Below are 24,631 nucleotides of genomic sequence, written 5' to 3'. Positions count from 1 at the left end.
GATTTTTTTTTGGCTTTTCTGCGTTTTTGGGTGATTTTGGGGGGGGATTATTTGGGGGGGTTTTTGGGGGGATTTTTTAATTAAACGGGATTATTTGGGATTTTCTGCGCTTTTGGAGGATTTTTTGGGGGATTATTTGGGGGTTTTGGGGGGATTTTTTTATTAAACAGCAATTTTTGGGATTTTCCACGTCTTTGGATGATTTTTTTGGGGGGATTATTTGGGGTTTTTGGGGATGATTTTTTTGGGATTTCCAGTCCCTCCCAGTCCCTCCCAGTCCATTCCCAGTCCCTCCCAGTCCCTCCCAGTCCATTCCCAGTCCCTCCCAGTCCCTCCCAGTCCATTCCCAGTCCCTCCCAGTCCCTCCCAGTCCATTCCCAGTCCCTCCCAGTCTCTCCCAATTCATCCCAGTCCATTCCCAGTTCATCCCAGTCCATCCCAGTCCATCCCAGTCCATTCCCAGTCACTCCCAGTCCATTCCCAGTCCATTCCCAGTCCCTCCCAGTCCCTCCCAGTCCCTCAGGAGGGACCCCCACCCAAGGGAGGGACCCCCGGGACCCCCAAGACCCCCCGAGACCCTCAGGGAGGGGCCGGGATGGACCCTCGGGAGCTCTGAGACCCCCGGGATGGACCCCCGGGACCCCCAGGAAGACCCCCGGATGGACCCCCAGGATGAACCCCTGGATCCTCAGGACCCCCAGGACCCCTGGGATGGACCCCCAGGATGAACCCCTGGATCCTCAGGACCCCCGGGACCCCCGGGATGGACCCCTGGATCCTTAGGACCACCAAGACCCTCAGGACCCCCAGGATGGACCCCTGGGACCCCTGGGAGCACCAGGATCCCCGGGATGGACCCCCTGGATCCTCAGGACCACCAGGACCCCCCGGGACCCCCCGAGACCCACCAGGAGGGACCCCCAGGACCCCCAGGATGAACATCTGGATCCTTGGGACCACCAGGATCCCTGGGACCCCCAGGACCCACCAGGATGGACCCCCAGGAAGAACCCCTGGATCCTCTGGACCCCCGGGACCCCCTGGACCCCTGGAACCCCCCGAGATGGACCCCCTGGATCCTCGGGACCCCCGGGATGGACCCCTGGATCCTTGGGACCACCAAGACCCTCGGGATGGGCCTCCTGGATCCTCAGGACCACCAGGACCCCCAGGACCCTCCGGGACCACCAGGATGGACCCCCAGGACCCCCAGGATGAACCTCTGGATCCTTGGGACCACCAGGATCCCTGGGACCCCCAGGACCCACCAGGATGGACCCCTGGGATGAACTCCCTGGTTCCTCAGGACCACCAAGACCCCTGAGACCCCCGGGATGGACCCCTGGATCCTCAGGACCCCCCCGGGACCCCCGGGACCCCTGGGAGCACCAGGACCCCCGGGATGGACCCCCTGGATCCTCAGGACCACCAGAACCCCCCAGGACCCCCAGGATGGACCCCCGGGACCCCTGGGAGCACCAGGACCCCCGGAATGGACCCCCTGGATCCTCAGGACCACCAGGACCCCCCAGGACCCCCCGGGACCCCCAAGATGGACACCCAGGACCCCCGGGATGGACCCCCAGGATGGACCCCTGGATCCTCAGGACCCCCGGGATGGACCCCCGGCCCCTCCTACAGGAGGCCCCATCCCGGTTCCCCTCCCCATCCCCTTTTAGCGCTAATTACCCCTAATTAGCCCATAATGTCCGGGGCTCACATTAATAATTAATTAGCCCGTAATGGCCCCGGGTAAATCATTAACAGTTAATTAGCTCATAATGGCCACGGGTAAATCATTAACAATTAATTAGCCCGTAATGTCCGGGACTCAATAATTAATTAGCCCATAATGGCCCCGGGTAAATCATTAACAGTTAATTAGGGATCACATTAATAATTAATTAGCCCGTAATGTCCAGGGTAAATCATTAACAGTTAATTAGCCCATAATGTCCGGGACTCATGTTAATAATTAATTAGCTCGTAATGTCCAGGATAAATCATTAACACTTAATTAGCCCACAAGGTCCAGGGTTCACATTAATTAATTAGTCCGTAACACCCGTAGGTAAATCATTAATAATTAATTAGCCCATAATGTCTGGAGTTCATGGTAATAATTAATTAGCCCGTAATGGCCCCGGGTAAAACATTTATCCCTAATTAATCCATGATATCCCTGGGATCCCATCAATCCCTAATTAATCCAGAATATCCCCCAAAAAGCAATAAAATAAACAGTTTTAAACACCCTTTTTAAACCACCCCTCTAAATTTAGAAAGACGGCCCAACTCGGGGAACGAGGGAACAAAGAATTTGTTCTCAGCCCTTGGGAGGCCTAGTGAGGCCTAGTGACACCTAGTGAGGCCTTGTAGGCCTAGTGCGGCCTAGTGCGGCCTAGTGAGGCCTTGGGACACCTAGTGAGGCCTTGTAGGCCTTGGGAGGCCTAGTGAGGCCTAGTGAGGCCTTGGGACGCCTAGTGAGGCCTTGTAGGCCTAGTGCAGCCTAGTGAGGCCTGGTGAGGCCTTGGGACGCCTAGTGAGGCCTTGTAGGCCTTGGGAGGCCTAGTGCGGCCTACTGAGGCCTTGTAGGCCTTGGGAGACCTAGTGAGGCCTAGTGAGGCCTTGTAGGCCTAGTGTGGCCTAGTGCGGCCTAGTGAGGCCTTGTAGGCCTTGGGGTTCTAGTGAGGCCTAGTGAGGCCTAGTCCCCAATGACGTCACAGGACCCCAGCAATGTCAACGGTCACCGATGATGTCACCGTTGTCCCCGCGATGTCACCGATCCACAGTGATGTCACTGGTGTCTGCAACGATGTCACCGGTGCCTGGTGATGTCACCAACGTCCCCAGTCGTGTCATTGCTCTTTGATGACGTCACTGGTGGCGCTGGTGACGTCACGGGTGTCCCTGAGTGAGGCCTTGTAGGCCTAGTGAAGCCTAGTGAGGCCTAGTGTGGCCTAGTGAGGTCTTGTAGGCCTAGTGCGGCCTAGTGATGCCTAGTGAGGCCTTGTAGACCTAGTAAGACCCAGTGAGGCCTTGTAGGCCTAGTGAGGCCTAATGAAGCTTAGTGAGGCCTAGTGACACTTAGTGAGGCCTTGTAGGCCTAGTGGGGTCTAGTGAGGCCTAGTGAGGCCTTGGGACGCCTAGTGAGGCCTTGTAGGTCTTGGGAAACCTAGTGAGGCCTTGTAGGTCTTGGAAAACCTAGTGAGGCCTAGTGAGGCCCTGTAGGCCTTGGGAGACATAGTGAGGCCTACTGACACCTAGTGAGGCCTTGTAGGCCTAGTGGGGCCTAGTGAGGCCTTGGGACACCTAGTGAGGCCTACTGAGGCCTTGTAGGCCTTGGGAGACCTAGTGAGGCCTTGTGAGGCCTTGTAGGCCTAGTGTCGCCTAGTGAGGCCAGGTGAGGCCTAGTGCGGCCTAGTGAGGCCTAGTGAGGCCTTGGGACGCCTAGTGAGGCCTTGTAGGTCTTGGGAAACCTAGTGACACCTAGTGAAGCCTTGTAGGCCTAGTGTCGCCTAGTGAGGCCTAGTGAGGCCTACTGAGGCCTTGTAGGCCTTGGGAGACATAGTGAGGCCTTGTAGGCCTAGTGTCGCCTAGTGAGGCCTAGTGCGGCCTAGTGAGGCCTAGTGAGGCCTAGTGCGGCCTAGTGAGGCCTAGTGAGGCCTAGTGCGGCCTAGTGAGGCCTTGAAGGCCTAGTGAGGCCTAGTGAGGCCTTGTAGGCCTGGTGAGGCAGACGGTGTGGGCGGCACTGGACGTGATTCTGCTTTCTCAATAAAATTTTCTTTTGCTGGTTCTTTATTGATTGTTTAAAACCTCTTTTGGTGTTTTTTTTTTTGTTTTTTTCTCTTTTCCCTTTCCCTTCCCCTTTTTGGGGGGGTCGTTCGGGGTCCTCTTTTAGCATTTTAATTGTAAATAACCCTGATATTTGTAAATATATTTATTTAGCTACAGCTAAATAAATATATTTACATCAGTGACGTCACAGGGACAGCGGTGACATCACCGAATTTTGGGGGGGGTTCTCTCTTTTAGTCCCCCCAAATTTGGAAGGTTTTGGGATCCCCCCCCCATGTCCCTGTGCCCCCAAATTTTGGGGGAGTCCCATCTTTGTCCCCCAAATTTAGAGGGGTTTGTTGCCCCCCCTCCCCCCACCCCCAGGGACGTCTCGCCCTCGTGTCCCCCCCAAATTTTGGGGGGGTCCCACCCCGTGTCCCCTTAAACTGGAGGAGGGGGTTGATTCCCCTCCCCCCTAAAAAAATCCCCAAATCCTTCAAAAAGACTCCAAAAAAACCAAAATTCCCCCCAAAACCCCCAAATCCCCCCAAGTCCTCCCCAAAATCCCCCCAAAAACACAAATCCCCCCCAAAAAACCCCAAATACTCCCTCAAAAACCTAAATCCCCCCCAAAACCCCCCAAATCCCCCCAAAAGCCCCCAAGTCTCCCCCCAAAAACCCCAAAATCTCCTAAAAAACCCAAAATCCCCCCCAAACCTCCCAAATCCCCCCCAAAAAAACCAAATTCCCCCCAAAAAGCCCAAATCCCCCCAAAACCCAAAATCCCTCAAAAAACCGAAAATCCTCCCAAAAAAACCCTAAATTTCCCCCAAAAAAACCCCAAAATCCCCCCCAAAACTCCCAAATCCCCCAAAACAGTCCAAAATCCCCCCCAAAAAACCCAAATCCTCCTAAAAAAACCCCCAAAATCCCCCCCCCAAAACCCCCAAATCCCCCCCAAAAAACCCCAAATCCCACCCAAAAAAAACCCCAAATCCCCCCCAAATCCCCTCCCAAAAATCCCAAATCCCTCAAAAAACCCCAAATAATCCCAAAACCTCAAATCCCCCCAAAAAAAACCCCAAATCCCCCCCAAAAACCCCCCAAATCCCCCCAAAAAACCCCCAAATCCCTCCAATCCCCCCCAAATCGCCCAATTTCTGCTGCCAAAAATCGCCTTTATTGGGTTTTTTTCGGGGGGTTCCCCCCCCTCCGGCGGGTTTTTGGGGGGTCCCGGGGGGGATTCGGGGGGGGGCCGGGGGGGATTTTGGGGGGTCCCTCCCCCTCTTTCGGCTCCTGGGGGGTTCCCGGGGGGGTCCCCAGGGGGGATTTTGGGGGTCCGGGGGGGATTTTGGGGGGTCCCTCCCCCTCCTGCGGGTCCGGGGGGGGTCCCGGGGTTGGGTTTGGGGGTCCCTGGGGGAATTTTGGGGGTCCTTGGGTGTGTTTTGGGGGTTTTGGGGTTCCTGGGTTGCATTTTTGGGGTCCTTGGGTGTGGTTTTGGGGTCCTTGGATGAATTTTTGGTGTCCTTGGGTGTGTTTTGGGGGTCCCTGGGTGTGGTTTTGGGGTCCTGGGGTGTGTTTTTGGGGTCCTTGGGGGTGTTTTGGGGGTTTTTGGGCTCCCTGGACGAATTTTGGGGGTCCCTGGATGAGTTTTTGGGGTCCTTGGATGAATTTTGGGGGTCCCTGGAGGACTTTTTGGGGTCTTGGGGTGTGGTTTTGGGGTCCTTGAGTGTGTTTTGGGGGTCCTTGGATGAATTTTTGGGGTCCCTGGACGAGTTTCTGGTGTCCCTGGGTGGGTTTTGGGGTTCCCTGGATGAATTTTCGGGCTCCTTGGGTGCATTTTGGGGCTCCTGAGGTGAGTTTTTGGGGTCCCTGGATGAGTTTCTGCTGCCCCTGGATGATTTTCTGGTCTCCTTGGGTGCATTTTTGGGCCCCTGGGGTGCATTTTTTGGCCCCTTGGCTGCATTTTGGGGCCCCTTGGGTGCATTTTTGGGCCCCTTGGGTGCATTTTGGGGCCCCTGGGGAGCATTTTGGGTCTCCTTGGGTGCATTTTTGGGCCCCTGGGGTGCATTTTGGGTCTCCTTGGGTGCATTTTGGGGCCCCTTGGGTGCATTTTTGGGCTCCTTGGGTGCATTTTGGGTCTCCTTGGGTGCATTTTTGGGCCCCTTGGGTGCATTTTGAGGGTCTTTGGGTGCATTTTTTTGCCCCTTGGGTGCATTTTGGGGCCCCTTGGGTGCATTTTGGGGGGTCCCAGGGGCCGTTTTGGGGGTCCTGGGGAGCATTTTGGGGGTCCCGGGGGCCGTTTTGGGGGCTCTCTGATTTTGGGGTGCCCCGGGCCGGGTTTTTGGGGTCCCCCTGGCCCCGGGGGTCCCGGTTTGGGGCGAGCAGGAAGGGGGGGACGTCGAGGCGCTGCCGCAGGACCCCCGAGAGCAGCAGCTCGGGGGACACCAGGGGCAGCCCCGCGGCCCCCGCCCGGGCCCACAGCCCCCCCCCCCGCGTCCTCGGGGCACGACACCACCAGGCAGCGGGGCTGGGGGGGCACGGGGGGGTCAGGGGGACACCCCAGGACCCCCCAATTCCCCCCACAATGGCCCCCCTGCAATGGGACCCCCCCAGATCCCCCAAATCCCAATAAGACCCCCCCCAGATCCCCCAAACCCCAATGGGACCCTCCCAGGACCCCCCAATTCCACCCCCAACGGCCCCCCCTGTAATGAGACCCCCCCAGATCCCCCAAACCCCAATGGGACCCCCCCAGTTCCCATCCGGGGGCCCCCCCCATCAATGGGACCCCCCCCAAACCCCAATAGGACCCCCTCAGACCCCCCAATTCCCCCCCAATGACCCCCCAGCAATGGGACCCCCCCAAACCCCAATGAGACCCCCCCAGATCCCCCAAATCCCAACGAGACCCCCCCAGCACGCCCCCGTTCCCCCCTAAGACCCCCCATCAATGGGACCCCCCCAAACCCCAATGGGAGCCCCCCAGGACCCCAAAACTCCAGTGGGACCCCCCCAGATCCCCCAAACCCCAATGGGACCCCCCCAGGACCCCCCAGTTCCCCCCCCGATGGCCCCCCCTGCAATGGGACCCCCCCCAAACCCCAATGGGACCCCCCCGGGACCCCCCAGTTCCCCCCTAAGACCCCCCATCAATGGGACCCCCCCCAAACCCCATTGGGAACCCCCCAGGACCCCCCAATTCCACCCCCAATGGCCCCCCTGCAATGGGACCACCCCCAGATCCCCCAAACCCCAATGGGACCCCCCCAGGACCCCCCAGTTCCCCCTATGACCCCCCATCGATGAGACCCCCCCCAAACCCCATTGGGACCCCCCCAGACCCCCCCAAACCCCAATGGGAACCCCAACACCCACAGGACCCCAAACCCAAGAGGACCCCCCCAAACCTGAATGGGACCCCTCAGTTCCCACCCAGGACCCCCAAACCCCAATGGGACCCCCCCAGGACCCCCAATTCCCCCCCTGATGACCCCCCTGCAATGGGACCCCCCCCCAGATCCCCCAAATCCAATGGGACCCCCCCCAGGACCCCCCAGTTCCACCCCTGATGGCCCCCCTGCAATGGGACCCCCCCAAACCCCAGTGGGACCCCCCCAGGACCCCAAAACTCCAGTGGGACCCCCCCAGATCCCCCAAATCCAATGGGACCCTCCCAGGACCCCCCCAAATCCCCCCCCAATGACCTCCCAGCAATGGGACCCCCCCCCAGATCCCCCAAATCCAATGGGACCCCCCCAGGACCCCCCAATTCCACCCCCAATGACCCCCCGGCAATGGGACCCCCCCAAACCCCAATGGGACCCCCCCAGATCCCCCAAATCCCAACGAGACCCCCCCAGCACCCCCCGGTTCCCCCCTACGACCCCCCATCAATGGGACCCTCCCAAACCCCAATGGGACCCCTCAGTTCCCACCCAGGACCCCCAAACCCCAATGGGACCCCCCCAAGACCCCCCAGTTCCACCCCCGATGACCTTCCAGAAATGGGACCCCCCCAGATCCCCCAAACCCCAATGAGACCCCCCCAGGACCCCCCAGTTCCACCCCCAATGGCCCCCCTGCAATGGGACCCCCCAAATCCCAATGGGACCCCCCCCAAACCCAATGGGGACCCCAAAACCCACAGGAGCCCCCCCCAGTCCCCTCAAACCCAAAGGGGACCCCAAAACCCCCAATTCCCCCCCCCCCCCCAGGACTCCCTTGACCCCAATGAGACCCTCCAGAACCCCCCAATTCCCCCCAGCAATGGGACCCCCCCAAACCCCAGTGGGGACCCCAAAACCCCCCAAATTCCCCCAAATCCCCTCCAGGACCCCCCAAAACCCCCCAATGTCCCCCCAATGTCCCCAATGTCCCCCCAATGTCCCCCCAATGTCCCCCAATGTCCCCCCAATGTCCCCCAATGTCCCCAATGTCCCCCCAATGTCCCCCCAATGTCCCCCAATGTCCCCCCAATGTCCCCAATGTCCCCCAATGCCCCCCCAATGTCCCCCCAAACCCCCCCAAATGTCCCCCCAATGTCCCCAAATCCTCCCCAAATGTCCCCAAACCCCCCCAACCCCCCCCAAATGTCCCCCCAATGTCCCCCCAATGTCCCCAAACCCCCCCAAATGTCCCCCCAATGTCCCCAAATCCCCCCCAGACCCCCCCAAATGCCCCCCCGTCCCTCACCCGGTGCCCCCCGGGCAGGCTGTCCAGGAATGTCCCCCCACAGCAGGTGACAATGTCCCTCATGGCCTCGGGGCCCGGCGTCACCCCGGGGGTCACGTGGATGGAGTAGCCCTGGGGACAGTTGGGGACACTTTGGGGACATTTGGGGACATTTGGGGACAGTTTGGGGACATTTGGGGACATTTGGGGACAGTTTGGGGACATTTGGGGGATATTTGGGGACAGTTTGGGGACACTTGGGGACATTTTGGGGACATTTGGGGACATTTGGGGACAGTTTGGGGACATTTGGGGACATTTAGGGACAGTTTGGGGACATTTGGGGACAGTTTGGGGATATTTGGTGACAGTTTGGGGACATTTGGGGACACTTTGGGGCCATTTGGGGACAGTTTGGGGACAGTTTGGGGCCATTTGGGGCCATTTGGTGCAGTTGGGGACATTTGGGGACATATGGGGAGAGTTTGGGGACATTTGGGGATGTTTGGGGACAGTTTGGGGACAGTTTGGGGACATTTGGGGACATTTTGGGGATATTTGGGGACATTTGGGGATATTTGGGGACAGTTTGGGGCCATTTGGGGACAGTTTGGGGACATTTGGGGACAGTTTGGGGACAGTTGGGGACATTTGGGGACAGTTCGGGGACAGTTTGGGGACAGTTTGGGACATTTGGGGACATTTGGGGAAAGTTTGGGGACATTTGGGGACAGTTTGGGGACAGTTTGGGGACATTTGGGGACAGTTTGGGGACAGTTTGGGGGCATTTGGGGACATTTGGGGACAGTTTGGGGACATTTGGGGACATTTGGGGACAGTTTGGGGACATTTGGGGACATTTTGGGGATATTTGGGGACAGTTTGGGGCCATTTGGGGCCATTTGGGGACAGTTGGGGACATTTGGGGACATATGGGGAGAGTTTGGGGACATTTGGGGACAGTTTGGGGACAGTTTGGGGACATTTGGGGACAGTTTGGGACAGTTTGGGGACATTTGGGGACATTTGGGGATATTTGGGGACAGTTTGGGGATGGAGGAGAGGGGTTGGGGACGTCACCTGGGGCAGGGGGTGGCACCTGGGGACACTTGGGGACAGCTTGGGGACACTCAGTGACAGCCTGGGGACAGCGTGTGGCACCCAGGTGACACCCAGGTGACACCAAGTGACACCCTGGGGACACCAAGTGACACCCAGGGGACACTGGGTGACAGCAGGTGACACTATGTGACACCTTGGGGACACCCAGTGACACCCAGGTGACATCCAGGTGACACCCAATGACACCCTGGGGACACCAAGGGACACCAAGTGACACCCAGGTGACACCTTTGGGGTCATTGTGTGACACCAGGTGCCATCCTGGGGACACCAAGTGACACCCTGGGGACAACAAGTGACACCAAGTGACACTCTGAGGACACCATGTGACACTTTTGGGGTCATTGTGTGACACCGTGTGACACCCTGGGGACAACAAGTGACACTTTTGGGGTCATTGTGTGACACCGTGTGACACCCTGGGGACACCAAGTGCCACCTTGGGGACACCCTGGGGACACCAAGTGACACCAAGTGACACTCTGGGGACACCAAGTGACACTTTTGGGGTCACTGTGTGACACCAAGTGACACCCAGGTGACACTGGGTGACAGCAGGTGACACCGTGTGACACCCTGGGGACACCAAGTGACACTTTGGGGACATTTGGGGACACTTTGGTGACATTACCTGGAGCAGGGGGTGTCCCTGGGGGTTTGGGGACACTTTGGTGACACTTTGGTGACACTTTCGGGCCGTTACCTGGAGCAGGGGGTGTCCCTGGGGGGTTGGTGACATTTGGGGACACTTTGGGGACATTTGGGGACAGTACCTGGAGCAGGGGGTGTCCCTGGGGGGTTGGGGACACTCTGGGGACACTGTGGTGACATTTTGGGGCCATTTGGGGCCATTTGGGGCCGTTACCTGGAGCAGGGGGTGTCCCTGGGGGTTTGGGGACACTGTGGTGACATTTTGGGGCCATTTGGGGCCATTTGGGGCCGTTACCTGGAGCAGGGGGTGAGCCCGGGGGGTTTGGGGACACTGTGGTGACATTTTGGGGCCATTTGGGGCCATTTAGGGCCATCTGGGGCCGTTACCTGGAGCAGGGGGTGACCCCGGGGGCTTTGGGGACACTCTGGGGCCATTTGGGGACACTTTGGGGACATTTGGGGACATTACCTGTAACAGGGGGTGACCCCGGGGGGTTTGGGGACACTGTGGTGACACTTTGGGGACATTTGGGGACATCTGGGGCCATTTGGGGCCGTTACCTGGAGCAGGGGGTGACCCCTGGGGGTTTGGGGACACTTTGGGGACATTTGGGGACACTTTGGGGACATTTAGGGACCTTTGGGGTCGTTACCTGGAGCAGGGGGTGACCCCGGGTGGTTGGGGACACTGTGGTGACATTTTGGGGACATTTTGGGGCCACTTGGGGCCGTTACCTGGAGCAGGGGGTGTCCCTGGGGGTTTGGGGACACTGTGGTGACACTGTGGTGACATTTTGGGGCCATTTGGGGCCGTTTGGGGCCGTTACCTGGAGCAGGGGCTGAGCCCGGGGGGTTTGGGGACACTTTGGGGCCATTTGGGGACATTTGGGGCTGTTACCTGGAGCAGGGGGTGACCCCTGAGGAGTTGGGGACACTGTGGTGACATTTTGGGGCCATTTGGGGCCATTTGGGGCCGTTACCTGGAGCAGGGGGTGAGCCCGGGGGGTTTGGGGACACTTTGGGGACACTTTGGGGCCATTTGGGGCCATTTGGGGACAGTACCTGGAGCAGGGGGTGAGCCCGGGGGTTTGGGGACACTGTGGTGACATTTTGGGGACATTTAGGGACATTTGGGGACGTTTGGGGCCGTTACCTGGAGCAGGGGGTGAGCCCGGGGGGTTTGGGGACACTGTGGTGACATTTTGGGGCCATTTGGGGCCATTTGGGGCCAGTACCTGGAGCAGGGGGTGACCCCGGGGGGTTTGGGGCCATTTGGGGCCATTTGGGGCCGTTACCTGGAGCAGGGGGTGAGCCCGGGGGGTTTGGGGACACTGTGGTGACATTTTGGGGCCATTTGGGGCCGTTACCTGGAGCAGGGGGTGTCCCTGGGGGTTTGGGGACACTGTGGTGACATTTTGGGGACATTTAGGGACATTTGGGGCCGTTTGGGGCCGTTACCTGGAGCAGGGGCTGAGCCCGGGCCCTCTCCAGGGCCTCCCGGAGCCGGAACCCGAAGTGTCGCTCCCGGGGGGGGTCCCGGAGCAGGAACCGGGACGGGGACAGGGGACGGTGACAGCGGGAGCTCTGGGGGGACAGGGGGACAGTGGGGACACAGGGACAGGGGACGGTGACAGCGGGAGCTCTGGGGGGACAGGGGGACAGTGGGGACAATGGGACAGGGGACAGTGACAGCGGGAGCTCTGGGGGACAGAGAGGACACAGAGGGGACATTGGGGACACAGAGGGGACAATGGGGACACACAGGGACAATGAGGACACAGGGACAGGGGACGGTGACAGCGGGAACTCTGCGGGGACAGAGGGGACAATGGGGACACAGGGACAGGACATGGGGACAATGGGGACAGAGGGGACAATGGGGACACAGGGACAGGGGATGGTGACAGCGGGAGCTCTGCGGGGACAGAGGGGACACAGAGGGGACAATGGGGACACACAGGGACAGGACATGGGGACAGTGGGGACAGTGGGGACACACAGGGGACAGTGGGGACAGTGGGGACAGTGGGGACACACAGGGACAGGACATGGGGACAATGGGGACACACAGGGGACAGTGGGGACACAGGGACAGGGGACGGTGACAGCGGGAGCTCTGGGGGACAGAGAGAACACAGAGGGGACATTGGGGACACAGAGGGGACAATGGGGACACACAGGGACAATGGGGACACAGGGACAGGGGACGGTGACACCGAGAGCTCTGGGGGACACAGAAGGGACAATGGGGACACACAGGGGACAATGGGGACACAGGAACAGGGGACGGTGACAGCGGGAGCTCCGGGGGGACAATGGGGACATTGGGGACACTGGGACAGGGGACGGTGACAGCGGGAGCTCTGAGGGACAGAGGGGACAATGGGGACAGTGGGGACACACAGGGGACACAGGGACAGGGGACGGTGACAGCGGGAGCTCTGCGGGGACATGGGGGTGACAATGGGGACAGTGGGGACAGTGGGGACACACAGGGGACAGTGGGGACAATAGGGACACAGGGACAGGAGATGGTGACACCGAGAGTTCTGGGAGGACAGAAGGGACAGAGGGGACAGTGGGGACAATGGGGACACACAGGGGACAGTGGGGACACAGGGACAGGGGATGGTGACAGCGGGAGCTCTGGGGGACAGAGGGGACAGTGGGGACAGTGGGGACAGTGGGGACACACAGGGGACATGGGGACAGCGGGGACAGTGGGGACACACAGGGACAATGGGGACAGTGGGGACACAGGGACAGGGGATGGTGACACCGGGAGCTCTGAGGGGACACTGGGGGACATTGGGGGACATTGGGGGGACATTGGGGACATTGGGGACATTGGGGGACATTGGGGGGACATTGGGGACATTGGGGACATTGGGGGACATTGGGGACATTGGGGGGACATTGGGGGGACATTGGGGACATTGGGGGGACATTGGGGGACATTGGGGGGACATTGGGGGACATTAGGGACACAGGGACAGGACACAAGGACACACAGACACTGCCAGGCCACCCCCCCCTTGGCACCCAAAGCCACCCCCAATGTCCCCATGGTCACCCCCCTTGTCCCCAATGTCCCCCCAAATCCCCCCAATGTTCCCAAATCCCCCCAATGTTCCCAAATCCCCCCAATGTTCCCCCAATGTCCCCCCCAATGTCCCCCAATGTCCCCAAATCCCCCGAATGTCCCCAATGTCCCCCCAATGTCCCCAATGTCCCCCAATGTCCCAAACGTTCCCAAATCCCCCCAATGTCCCCAAATCCCCCCAATGTCCCCCAATGTCCCCAAACCCCCCCAGATGTCCCCAATGTCCCCCCAATGTCCCCAATGTCCCCCAATGTCCCCCCAATGTCCCCCCCAATGTCCCCAATGTCCCCCAATGCCCCCCCAATATCCCCAAATCCCCCCAATGTCCCCCAATGTCCCCCCAATGTCCCCCAATGTCCCCCAATGTCCCCCCAATGTCCCCCCAATGTCCCCAATGTTCCCCAATGTCCCCCCAATGTCCCTAAATCCCCCCAAATCCCCCCAACCTTCCCCCAAATCCCCCCAGATGTCCCCCCAATGTCCCCCCAATGTCCCCAAATCCCCCCAATATCCCCCCAATGTCCCCCCAATGTCCCCCAATGTCCCCAATGTCCCCAATGTCCCCAAACCCCCCCAATGTCCTCCAATCCCCCAATATCCCCAAATCCCCCCAATGTCCCCAATGCCCCCCAACATCCCCCCAATGTCCCCCAATGTCCCCCCAATGTCCCCCAGATGTCCCCAATGTCCCCAATGTCCCCCCAATGTCCCCAATCCCCCAAATCCCCCCAAACCCCCCCAGTGTCCCCAACCCCCCCAGCTGTCCCCAAATGTCACCTCCAGGAGCCACTCTGGGGTGACCACGGGCACCCCCCTGGCGAGGGCACAGAGGAACTTGAGGGTCCGGCGCACCCCGTCCGTCACCAGGTGGGTGCACTCGTGGACCGAGGAGGCCACCACCCCCCCCAGGGTCCCCAGGGCCACCAGGAGGGCGGGAGTGGCCACCACGCCCGTGAACAGCACCTGGGGGGGCACAGGGACGGGTTGGGGACAGGTTGGGGACATCCTGGGGACATCCGGGGGGGGAGAAAAGCATCTAGGGACAGGTTGGGGACACCTTGGGGAGTTACTGGGACACACTGGGACAGGTTGGGGACACTTTGGGGACATCCTGGGGGGGCCAAGAGCACTTGGGGGACATGAGAACACCTTGGGGACACCTTGGGGACATCCCTGGGGGGGCCAAGGGCACCTGGGGACAGGTTGGGGACAGGTTGGGGACAGTTTGGGGGACACCAGGTCTGGGAACAGCACCTGGGGGGGCAGAAGGATGGGTTGGGGACAGGTTGGGGACACTTTGGGGACATCTTGGGGGGGAGAAGAGCACCTGGGGGGTCAGAGGGACGGGTTGGGGACACACAGGGGACACTTTGGGGACATCCTGGGGGACACCAGGCCTGGGAAGAGCACCTGGGGGGGCAAAGGGACGGGTTGGGGACAGGTTGGGGACACTTTGGGGACATCCTGGGGGACACCATGGCCATAAACAGCACCTGGGGGGGCACAGGGACGGGTTGGGGACAGGTTGGGGACACTTTGGGGACAGGTTGGGGACATCCCTGAGGGACACCAGGCCTGGGAACAGCACCTGGGGGGACACAGGGACGGGTTGGGGACACCTTGGGGACACTCTTGGGGGGGACAAGAGCACCTGGGGACAGGTTGGGGACAGTTTGGGGACAGTTTGGGGACATCCTGGGGGACACCAGGCCCGGGAAGAGCACCTGGGGGGACACAGGGACGGGTTGGGGACACTTTGGGGACATCCTGGGGGGCCAAGGGTACCTGGGGACACTTTGGGGACATCCTGGGGGGGTCAAGAGCACTTGGGGACAGGTTGGGGACACCTTGGGGAGTTACTGGGACACACTGGGACAGGTTGGGGACACTTTGGGGACATCCTGGGGGGACAAGGGCACCTGGGGGGGCACAGGGACAGGTTGGGGACACCTTGGGGACATCCCTGGGGGGGTCAAGGGCACCTGGGGACAGGTTGGGGACACTTTGGGGACAGGTTGGGGACATCCCTGGGGGAGCCAAGAGCACCTGGGGACAGGTTGGGGACACTTTGGGGACATCTTGGGGACACCTTGTGGGGGACAAGGGTACCTAGGGACAGGTTGGGGACACTTTGGGGACATCTTGGGGACACCTTGTGGGGGACAAGGGTACCTAGGGACAGGTTGGGGACATCTTGGGGACATCCTGGGGGGGAGCAGAGCACCTGGGGACAGGTTGGGGACACTTTGGGGACATCCTGGGGGGAACAAGGGCACCTGGGGGACATGAGGACACCTTGGGGACAAGTTGGGGACACTTTGGGGGGCACAAGAGCACCTGGGGACAGGTTGGGGACACTTTGGGGACACTTTGGGGACATCCTGGGGGGGACAAGAGCACCTGGGGACAGGCTGGGGACACTTTGGGGACACTTTGGGGACATCCTGGGGGGGAGCAGAGCACCTGGGGACAGGTTGGGGACACTTTGGGGACAGGCTGGGGGGTCAAGAGCACCTGGGGACACACAGGGACACTTTGGGGACACTTTGGGGACATCCTGGGAGGGGCAAAGAGCACCTGGGGACAGGTTGGGGACAGGTTGGGGACACTTTGGGGACACTTTGGGGGGGACAAGGACAACTGGGGACACCTTGGGGACACTTCAGGGGGTTATTGGGACGCACTGGGGGGTTACTGGGAGGGACTGGGATGGACTGGGGGGTTACTGGGAGGGACTGGGATGGACTGGGGGATTACTGGGAGGGACTGGGATGGACTGGGGGATTACTGGGAGGGACTGGGGAGTTACTGGGAGGGACTGGGATGGACTGGGGGGTTACTGGGAGGGACTGGGGAGTTACTGGGAGGTTACTGGGATGGACTGGGGGGTTACTGGGATGAACTGGGGGGTTACTGGGAGGTTACTGGGATGGACTGGGGGGTTACTGGGAGGGACTGGGAGGTTACTGAGAGGGACTGGGATACACTGGGGGGTTACTGGGATGAACTGGGATGGACTGGAGGGTTACTGGGAGGGACTGGGACACACTGGGGGGTTACTGGGAGGGACTGGGGGGTTACTGGGAGGGACTGGGATGGACTGGGGGGTTACTGGGAGGGACTGGGATGGACTGGGGAGTTACTGGGAGGGACTGGGATGGACTGGGGGATTACTGGGAGGGACTGGGGAGTTACTGGGAGGTTACTGGGATGGACTGGGGGGTTACTGGGATGGACTGGAGGGTTACTGGGAGGTTACTGGGATGGACTGGGGGGTTACTGGGAGGGACTGGGAGGTTACTGGGAGGGACTGGGATACACTGGGGGGTTACTGGGATGAACTGGGATGGACTGGAGGGTTACTGGGAGGGACTGGGACACACTGGGGGGTTACTGGGAGGGACTGGGGGGTTACTGGGAGGGACTGGGACACACTGGGGGGTTACTGGGAGGTTACTGGGATGGACTGGGGGTTTATTGGGAGGGACTGGAGGGTTACTGGGACACATTGGGGGGTTACTGAGAGGGACGGGAGGGACTGGGGGCCTACTGGGATTAACTGGGAAGGACTGGGGGGTTACTGGGAGGGACTGGGACACATGAGGGGGTTACTGGGACGTTACTGGGATGGACTGGGGGGTTACTGGGAGGGACTGGGACACACTGGGGGGTTACTGGGAGGGACTGGGATGGACTGGGGGGTTACTGGGAGGGACTGGGATACATTGGGGGGTTACTGGGAGGGACTGGGATGGACTGGGGGGTTACTGGGAGGGACTGGGACGGACTGGGGGGTTACTGGGAGGGACTGGGACACACTGGGAGGTTACTGGGAGGGACTGGGGGGTTACTGGGATGGACTGGGGGGTTACTGGGAGGGACTGGGGGGTTACTGGGAAGGACTGGGAGGGACTGAGGAGTTACTGGGAGGGACTGGGGGGTTACTGGTCCATACTGGTGAATACTGGTCCATACTGGGATCACCGCCCCCCCTTACCCGGATGTGGGCGGGGCCTGATGCCACCCGGGGGCGGAGCCTGCGCCAGGCACCCTCTGTTGGACACGCCCCCTCCTCCTGCTCCTCCTCCTGTGGGCGGAGCCAAAAAATGAAGCCCCGCCCCCTCTCCAAAGCCACGCCCCTTCCATCGACCACAATTGTGGGGGTGGAGCCAACAGGTGAGACCACGCCCCCTCCCAGACCCCGCCCTGCCTGTGGGTGGAGCCAAGGTACAAAACCACGCCCCCCTCCCAAGCCACACCCCCTCCATTGCCCCACCCACTCTCCCTGTGGGCGGAGTCAACATATGAGACCCCACCCACAAGCCCCACCCCCGCATTGGCTCCACCCCCTTCCCAAGCCCCACCCCACCTTTGCTCACAGAAGGGGCGGAGCCTCCACCCTTGGCCACGCCCCCTTCTTGGCCACACCCCCTTTCTGAAGCCCCACCCACTCCCTTCACCCGCAGAAGGGGCGGAGCCTCCCTCCCCTTGGCCACGCCCCCTCCCCACCTCATTTACATCCCCAGGCCCCGCCCCCCGGCCCCACCCACCTGTGCTGGTCTCCTCTGTGGGCGTGGCTTGGGTGAGGGGCGTGGCTTGGGTGTGGCTTGGGCACGCCCCTTCCTGGCGGGGGCGGGGCAAGCGGAGGCTCCGCCCCCTCGGCTCCCGGCCAATCGCTGACTGCGGCGAACCTGGGGGGAGGGGCCGGGGAGGGGGGGCACCTGAGACCCCCAAAATACACCTGGGACCCCCAAAATTCACCTGAGACCCCAAAATTCACCTGAGACCCTCCAAATTTACCTGGGACCCCCCAAAATTTACCTGAGACCCCCCAAAATACACCTGGGACCCCCCAAAATTCATCTGAGACCCCCAAAATTCACCTGAGACCCTCCAAATTTACCTGGGACCCCCAAAATACACCTGGGACCCCCCAAAATTTACCTGAGACCCCCAAAATTCACCTGGGACCCCCAAAACTCACCTGGGACCCCCAAAATTTACCTGGGACCCCCAAAATTCACCTGGGAAGCCCAAAAACTGACCTGGGACCCCCCAAAACTCACCTGGGACACCCAAAATTCACCTGGGAACCCCAAAAATTCATCTGGGACCCCCAAAATTCATCTGGGACCCCCCAAAATACACCTGGGATACCCCAAAACTCACCTGGGATACCTGAAAATACACCTGGAACCCCCAAAATACACCTGGGACCTCCAAAATTCACCTGGGACCCCCCAAAACTCACCTGGGACCCCCCAAAATACATCTGGGACCCCCCAAAACTCACCTGGGACCCTCAAAATTCACCTGGGACCCCCCAAAACACACCTGGGACCCCCAAAATACATCTGGGATACCCCAAAACTCACCTGGGACCCCCAAAATTCACCTGAGAACCCCCAAAATTCACCTGGGAACCCCCAAAATTCATCTGAGACCCCCCAAAACTCACCTGGGACCCCCCAAAACTCACCTGGGACCCCAAAAACTCACCTGGGACCCCCCAAAACTCACCTGGGACCCCCCAAAATGCACCTGGGACCCCCAAAATTCACCTGGGAACCTCCAAATTCACCTGGGACCCCCCAAAATACACCTGGGACCCCCAAAATTCACCTGAGATCCCCCAAAATACACCTGGGGACCCCAAAAACTCACCTAGGACCCCCAAAATTTACCTGGGAAGCCCAAAATTCATCTGGGAACCCCCAAAATTCACCTGAGACCCCCAAAATTTACCTGGGACCCCCCAAAATTTACCTGGGAACCCCAAAAACTCACCTGAGACCCCCCCAAATGTCACCTGGGAACCCTAAAATTCATCTGGGAGCCCCCAAAACACACCTGGGAACCCCCAAAATACACCTGAGACCCCCAAAATACATCTAGGACCCCCCAAAACTCACCTGGGACCCCCCAAAACTCACCTGGGACCCCCCAAAACACACCTGGGAACCCCCAAAACTCACCTGGGACCCCCAAAACACACCTGGGATGCCCCAAAAGACACTTGAGACCCCCCAAAATTCACCTGGGACCCCAAAAATTCATCTGGGACCCCCCAAAATTCATCTGAGACCTCCCAAAACTCACCTGGGACCTCCAAAACACACCTGGGACTCCCCAAAATTCACCTGGGACCCCCCAAAACTCACCTGGGACCCCCAAAACACACCTGGGACCCCCCAAAATGCACCTGGGACCCCCCAAAAACTCACCTGGAACACCCAAAACTCACCTGGGAACCCCAAAACACACCTGGGACCCCCCAAAACTCACCTGGGACCCCCCAAAATACTCACCTGGGGGGTGGGCGGAGCTTCTGCGTCCTGGTGGGCGGGGCCAGAGCGCCGGGCGGGGTCCTGGGGGTCACCTGTGGGGGGGAAAGAGCTGAGTTTCGGGAGCCCAGGGGGGTCCCAGATGAATTTGGGGGGTCCCAGGTGTGTTTTGGGGGGTCCCAGGTGAGTTTTGGGGGCTCCCAGGTGAATTTTAGGGTATCCCAGGCATCTTTTGGGGGGTCCCAGGTGAGTTTTGGGGGGTCCCAGGTGAATTTTGGGGGTCCCAGGTGAGTTTTGGGGGTCTCAGGTGAATTTTGGGGGTCCCAGGTGAGTTTTGGGGGGTCCCAGGTGAATTTTGGGGGGTCCCAGATGAATTTTGGGGGTCCAAGTGAATTTTGGGGAATCCCAGATGAATTTTTGGGGTCCCAGGTGAATTTTGGGGTTCCCAGGTGAGTTTTGGGGGTTCCCAGGTGAGTTTTGGGGGGTCCCAGATGTGTTTTTGGGGGTCCCAGGTGTATTTTGGGGGGTCTCAGATGTATTTTGGGGGGTCCCAGGTGAATTTTGGGGGATCCCAGGTGAGTTTTGGGGGTCTCAGGTGAGTTTGGGGGTATCCCAGATGAATTTTGGGGTTCCCAGATGTATTTTGGGGGCTCTCAGGTGAATTTTGGGGGGTCCCAGGTGAGTCCTGCCCCTCCCCCCCCTCACCTTGCCTGTCCTTGTCACTTTTGGTCCCTCGAGGCCCCAAATTTGGTGATTTCTCCCCTCCAACATCTGGATTTGGGCTCCCAACCTCTGGATCCTCCTCCTCTTCCTCCTCCTCCCCATCTGGGCGGGGCAGGAACAGCTGGGTGGCCACATCTGGATCCGGCCCCTCCCCCTCCACATCTGGACTTCTGGGGGCCATTTTGGCTCTTTTGGGGGGCGGAACATCTGGATTGGGCCCCTCCTGGTCCAGGAGGAACAGCTGGGTGGCCACATCTGGATCGGGCCCCTCCTCCTCTTCTTCCTCTTCCACATCTGGATCTGGGGGCGACCGGGGGCGTTTTGGGGGGGCAACATCTGGATCTTCCACATCTGGAGCCCCGGGCCCAACATCTGGACGGGGGGGCCCCTCCCGGGGTCGTTTGGGCCGGGGGGGGCCCCCAACATCTGGCGGGGGGAGGAAGGGCTGGGTCTCCACATCTGGATCGGGGGAGGGGCTCCTGGGTCCCCCCACAGTTGGGCGGGGCGGGTAGGGTTGGGTCAGCACATCTAGATCCTCCAACACATCTGGATCTGAGTCTTCCACCTCTGGGTCCTCCTCCACATCTGGATCTGGTCCCTCCACATCTGGAACTCTGGAGACACCCAGGCGGGCCCGGAGGAGTTTGGGCAGCCCAACATCTGGATCTGGCTCCTCCCCCTCCACATCTGGGTCCGCTCCCACCCCTGAATCAGGCCCTGGAACATCTGGAGTTTGGGGGGAGCTCGGGGCCCCAACATCTGGATGGGGGAGGAACAGCTGGGTGGCCACACCTGGATCAGAGCCCTCTTCCTCCTCCACATCTGGAGGGGGCAGGAACAGCTGGGTGGCCACATCTGCATCGGAGCCCTCCTCTTCCCCCTCCTCCACATCTGGCTCACTGTCCACCAGCAACAGCCCACGGCGGGTTTTGGGACCCTCAACATCTGGATTTGGGGTCGGAACGTCCACATCTGGAGTTTCGGGGACATTTGGGGTCGTTTTGGGTGGTTTTGGGCTTCCAACATCTGGATGTGGCTCCTCCTCCTCCACATCTGTGTCACTCTCCACCAGGAACAGCCCACAGCTGTTTTTGGGCCCCACAACATCTGGATTTGGGGTCTTTACAGCCACATCTGGAGTTTTGGGGTCTTTTGGAGCCATTTTAGGCCTTTTAGGGCTCCCAACATCTGGATTTGTTGCCTCCTCCTCCACATCTGTATCACTGTCCACCAACAGCATCTGATGCCCATTTTTGGGGCCCTCAACATCTGGATTTGGGGTCTCCACAGTCACATCTGGAGTTTTGGGGTCTTTTGGGGCCATTTGGGGTCTTCTGGAGGCCCCAACATCTGGATTTGGGGTCACCACTGCAACATCTGGAGTTTCAGGGAGTTTTAGGGTCATTTTAGGCCTTTTTGGGCTCCCAACATCTGGATGTGGCTCCTCCTCCTCCACATCTGTGTCACTCTCCACCAGCAGCATCTCAGGGCCAATTTTGGGCCCCACAACATCTGGATTTGGGGTCTCCGCCATCACACTGGGAATTTTGGGGTGTTTTGGGGTCATTTTGGGTCTTCTGGAGGCCCAAACATCTGGATTTGACTCCTCCTCCTCCACATCTGTGTCACTGTCCACCACCAGCATCTGACCCCCATTTTTGGGGCCCCCAACATCTGGATTTGGGGTCTGAACCCCCAAACCCGGCGTTTCGGGCACTTTGGGGGTCATTTTGGGTCTTCTGGAGGCCCCAACATCTGGATTTGGGGTCTCCACTGCAACATCTGGAGTTTCAGGGACGTTTTGAGTCATTCTGGGCCTTTTTGGCCTTCCAACATCTGGATTTGGGGTCTTCCCAACCACATCTGGAGTTTTGAGGTGTTTTAAGGTCGTTTTGGGTGTTTTGGGGCTCCCAACATCTGGATGTGGCTCCTCCTCCTCCACATCTGTGTCACTCTCCACCAACAGCATCTGATGCCCATTTTTGGGGCCCTCAACATCTGGATTCGGGGTCTTCGCAGCCACATCTGGAGTTCTGGGGTGTTTTATGGTCATTTTGGGTGTTTTGGGGCTCCCAACATCTGGATTTGGCTCCTCCCCCTCCACATCTGTGTCACTCTCCACCAGGAACAGCCCAAGGTTGTTTTTGGGCCCCCCAACATCTGGATTTGGGGTCTCCACAGCCACATCTGGACTTTCAGGGACATTTTGGGTCGTTCTGGGTGGTTTTGGGCTCCCAACATCTGGATTTGACTCCTCCTCCACATCTGTGTCACTGTCCACCACCAGCGCCTGACCCCCATTTTTGGGGCCCTCAACATCTGGATTTGGGGTCTTTGCAGCCACATCTGGAGTTTTGGGGTCTTTTGGGGCCATTTTGGGTGTTTTGGGGCTCCCAACATCTGGATGTGGCTCCTCCTCTTCCACATCTGTGTCACTCTCCACCAACAGCATCTGATGCCCATTTTTGGGGCCCTCAACATCTGGATTTGGGGTCTGCACCCCCACACCTGGAGTTTCGGGCACTTTTGGGGTCATTTGGGGTTTTTTCAGGCTCCCAACATCTGGATTTGGCTCCTCCTCTTCCACATCTGTGTCACTGTCCACCAGGAACATCCCACAGCTGTTTTGGGGGTCCACATCTGGATTTGGGGTCTTTACAGCCACATCTGGAGTTTTGGGGTGTTTTAGGGTCATTTTAGGCCTTTTTGGGCTCCCAACATCTGGATGTGGCTCCTCCTCCTCCACATCTGTGTCACTGTCCACCAGGAACAGCCCAGGGCTGATTTTGGGCCCCACAACATCTGGATTTGGGGTCTCCGCCATCACACTGGGAATTTTGGGGTCTTTTGGGGTTATTTTGGGTCTTCTGGTGGCCCCAACATCTGGATTTGGCTCCTCCTCCTCCACATCTGTGTCACTCTCCACCCCCAGCGTCTGACCCCCAATTTTGGGCCCCCCCACATCTGGATTGGGGGTTTGGGGGCAGAAGGGGCCTTTCTGGGGCCGCTCCCCAGCTGGGGCCACATCTGGAGCCTCCGGGGGGCTGCGAGGGGAAGGGGGGGGAGGGGGATCGAGGATTTGGGGACCACCCCCCAAAAAAAAAAACCCCCCCATGGCCCCCCAAACCAGAGCAGGGACCCCCCAAATTTCCCCCCAGAACCCCCAAAATCCCTCCCAGGACCCTCCAGACTTCACCAAGACCCCCCAAATTCCTCCCCAGGACCCCCCAAATCTCCTCCAGGACCCCCCAAATCCCCTCCAGGACCCCCCAAATCCCCTCCCCCAGGGCCCCCCAAATCCCCTCCCCCAGGGCCCCCAAAATCCCCTCCCCCAGGACCCCCCAAATCCCCCCCAGGACCCCCCAAATTCCCCCCAGGACCCCCCCAATGGCCCCAACCCCCCAAACTGCCCCAGGACCCCCCAAATCCCCCCCAGGACCTCCAAAATCCCTCCCAGGACCCCCAAACTCCCCCCAGGACCCCCCAAACACCCCCGGACCTCCGAAATTCCCCCCAGGACCCCCCCAATGGCCCCAACCCCTTCCAACGACCCCCAAACTGCCCCAGGACCCCCCAAACTGCCCCCAGGACCCCCTAAACTGTCTCAGGACCCCCCAATCCCTTCCAACGCCCCCCAAACTGCCCCAGGCCCCCCCAAATTCCCCCCAGGACCCCCCGAACTGCCCCGGAACCCCCCAAATGTCCCCAGGACCCCCCAAATGCCCCCCAGAACCCCCCAAATCTCCCCAAGGACCCCCCAAACTTCACCAAGACCCCCCGAATCCCCCCATGATCCTCCCCCTCTCAGGATCCTCCCAAGGGCCCCAACCCCTTCCAAAGACCCCCAAACTCCCCCAGACCCCACAAACTGCCCCAAGACCCCCGGAACTGCCCCAAGACCCCCCGAACTGCCCCAGGACCCCCCGAATCTCCCTCAGGCCCCCCCAAATTCCCCCCAGGACCCCCAAAATCTCCCCCAACCCCCCCCCCGGCCCCCCCCGGCGCCCCCTCTCACCCCTCCCGCGCCATCACCGCCAGGCCCCGCCCCCTCCGCTCCCATTGGCCGCCTCCCCCCGCGCTCCTCCCTCCCCATTGGCCGCCGCCAACGTCACTCACCCACCGACCATCGAGGCGCTCCTCCGAGCGGGGCGGAGCGGCGGCGGGGCGGGGCTTAAACCCGGATCGACCAATAGGAGCGCGGAGGGCGGGCGTTAGGAGGGCGCCCACCAATGGGCGCGCGGCGGGCGGGCGTCGCCAGCCAATGGGAGCCGCGGCTTTGTCCTATATGAGCCCGCGC

The 24,631-nt window shown here is 60.2% G+C and overlaps 1 protein-coding gene across 1 annotated transcript; it reads right to left on the bottom strand.

The window, feature by feature from the left end:
- Window positions 1–4,956: 4,956 nt before the first annotated feature.
- MDC1 (mediator of DNA damage checkpoint 1) lies at window positions 4,957–24,382 on the bottom strand. Its single transcript, XM_051775629.1, is given in 11 exon segments — window positions 4,957–5,236; window positions 5,633–6,270; window positions 6,272–6,307; window positions 8,473–8,583; window positions 11,683–11,808; window positions 14,105–14,290; window positions 17,325–17,414; window positions 17,878–18,018; window positions 19,636–19,706; window positions 20,317–23,378; window positions 24,350–24,382. Coding segments are annotated over 11 exon segments (4,755 nt in total). The 5' UTR covers window positions 24,364–24,382.
- Between the last annotated feature and the right edge of the window lie 249 nt (window positions 24,383–24,631).

This window comes from Manacus candei, unplaced genomic scaffold, assembly GCF_025592945.1.
Source record: "Manacus candei isolate 608988 ecotype Guabito, Panama unplaced genomic scaffold, ASM2559294v1 h1tg000316l, whole genome shotgun sequence".
Lineage (NCBI taxonomy): Eukaryota > Metazoa > Chordata > Aves > Passeriformes > Pipridae > Manacus > Manacus candei.
Note: the sequence above shows the minus strand (reverse complement) of the source record. Positions and strands in the feature narration are given on the sequence as shown.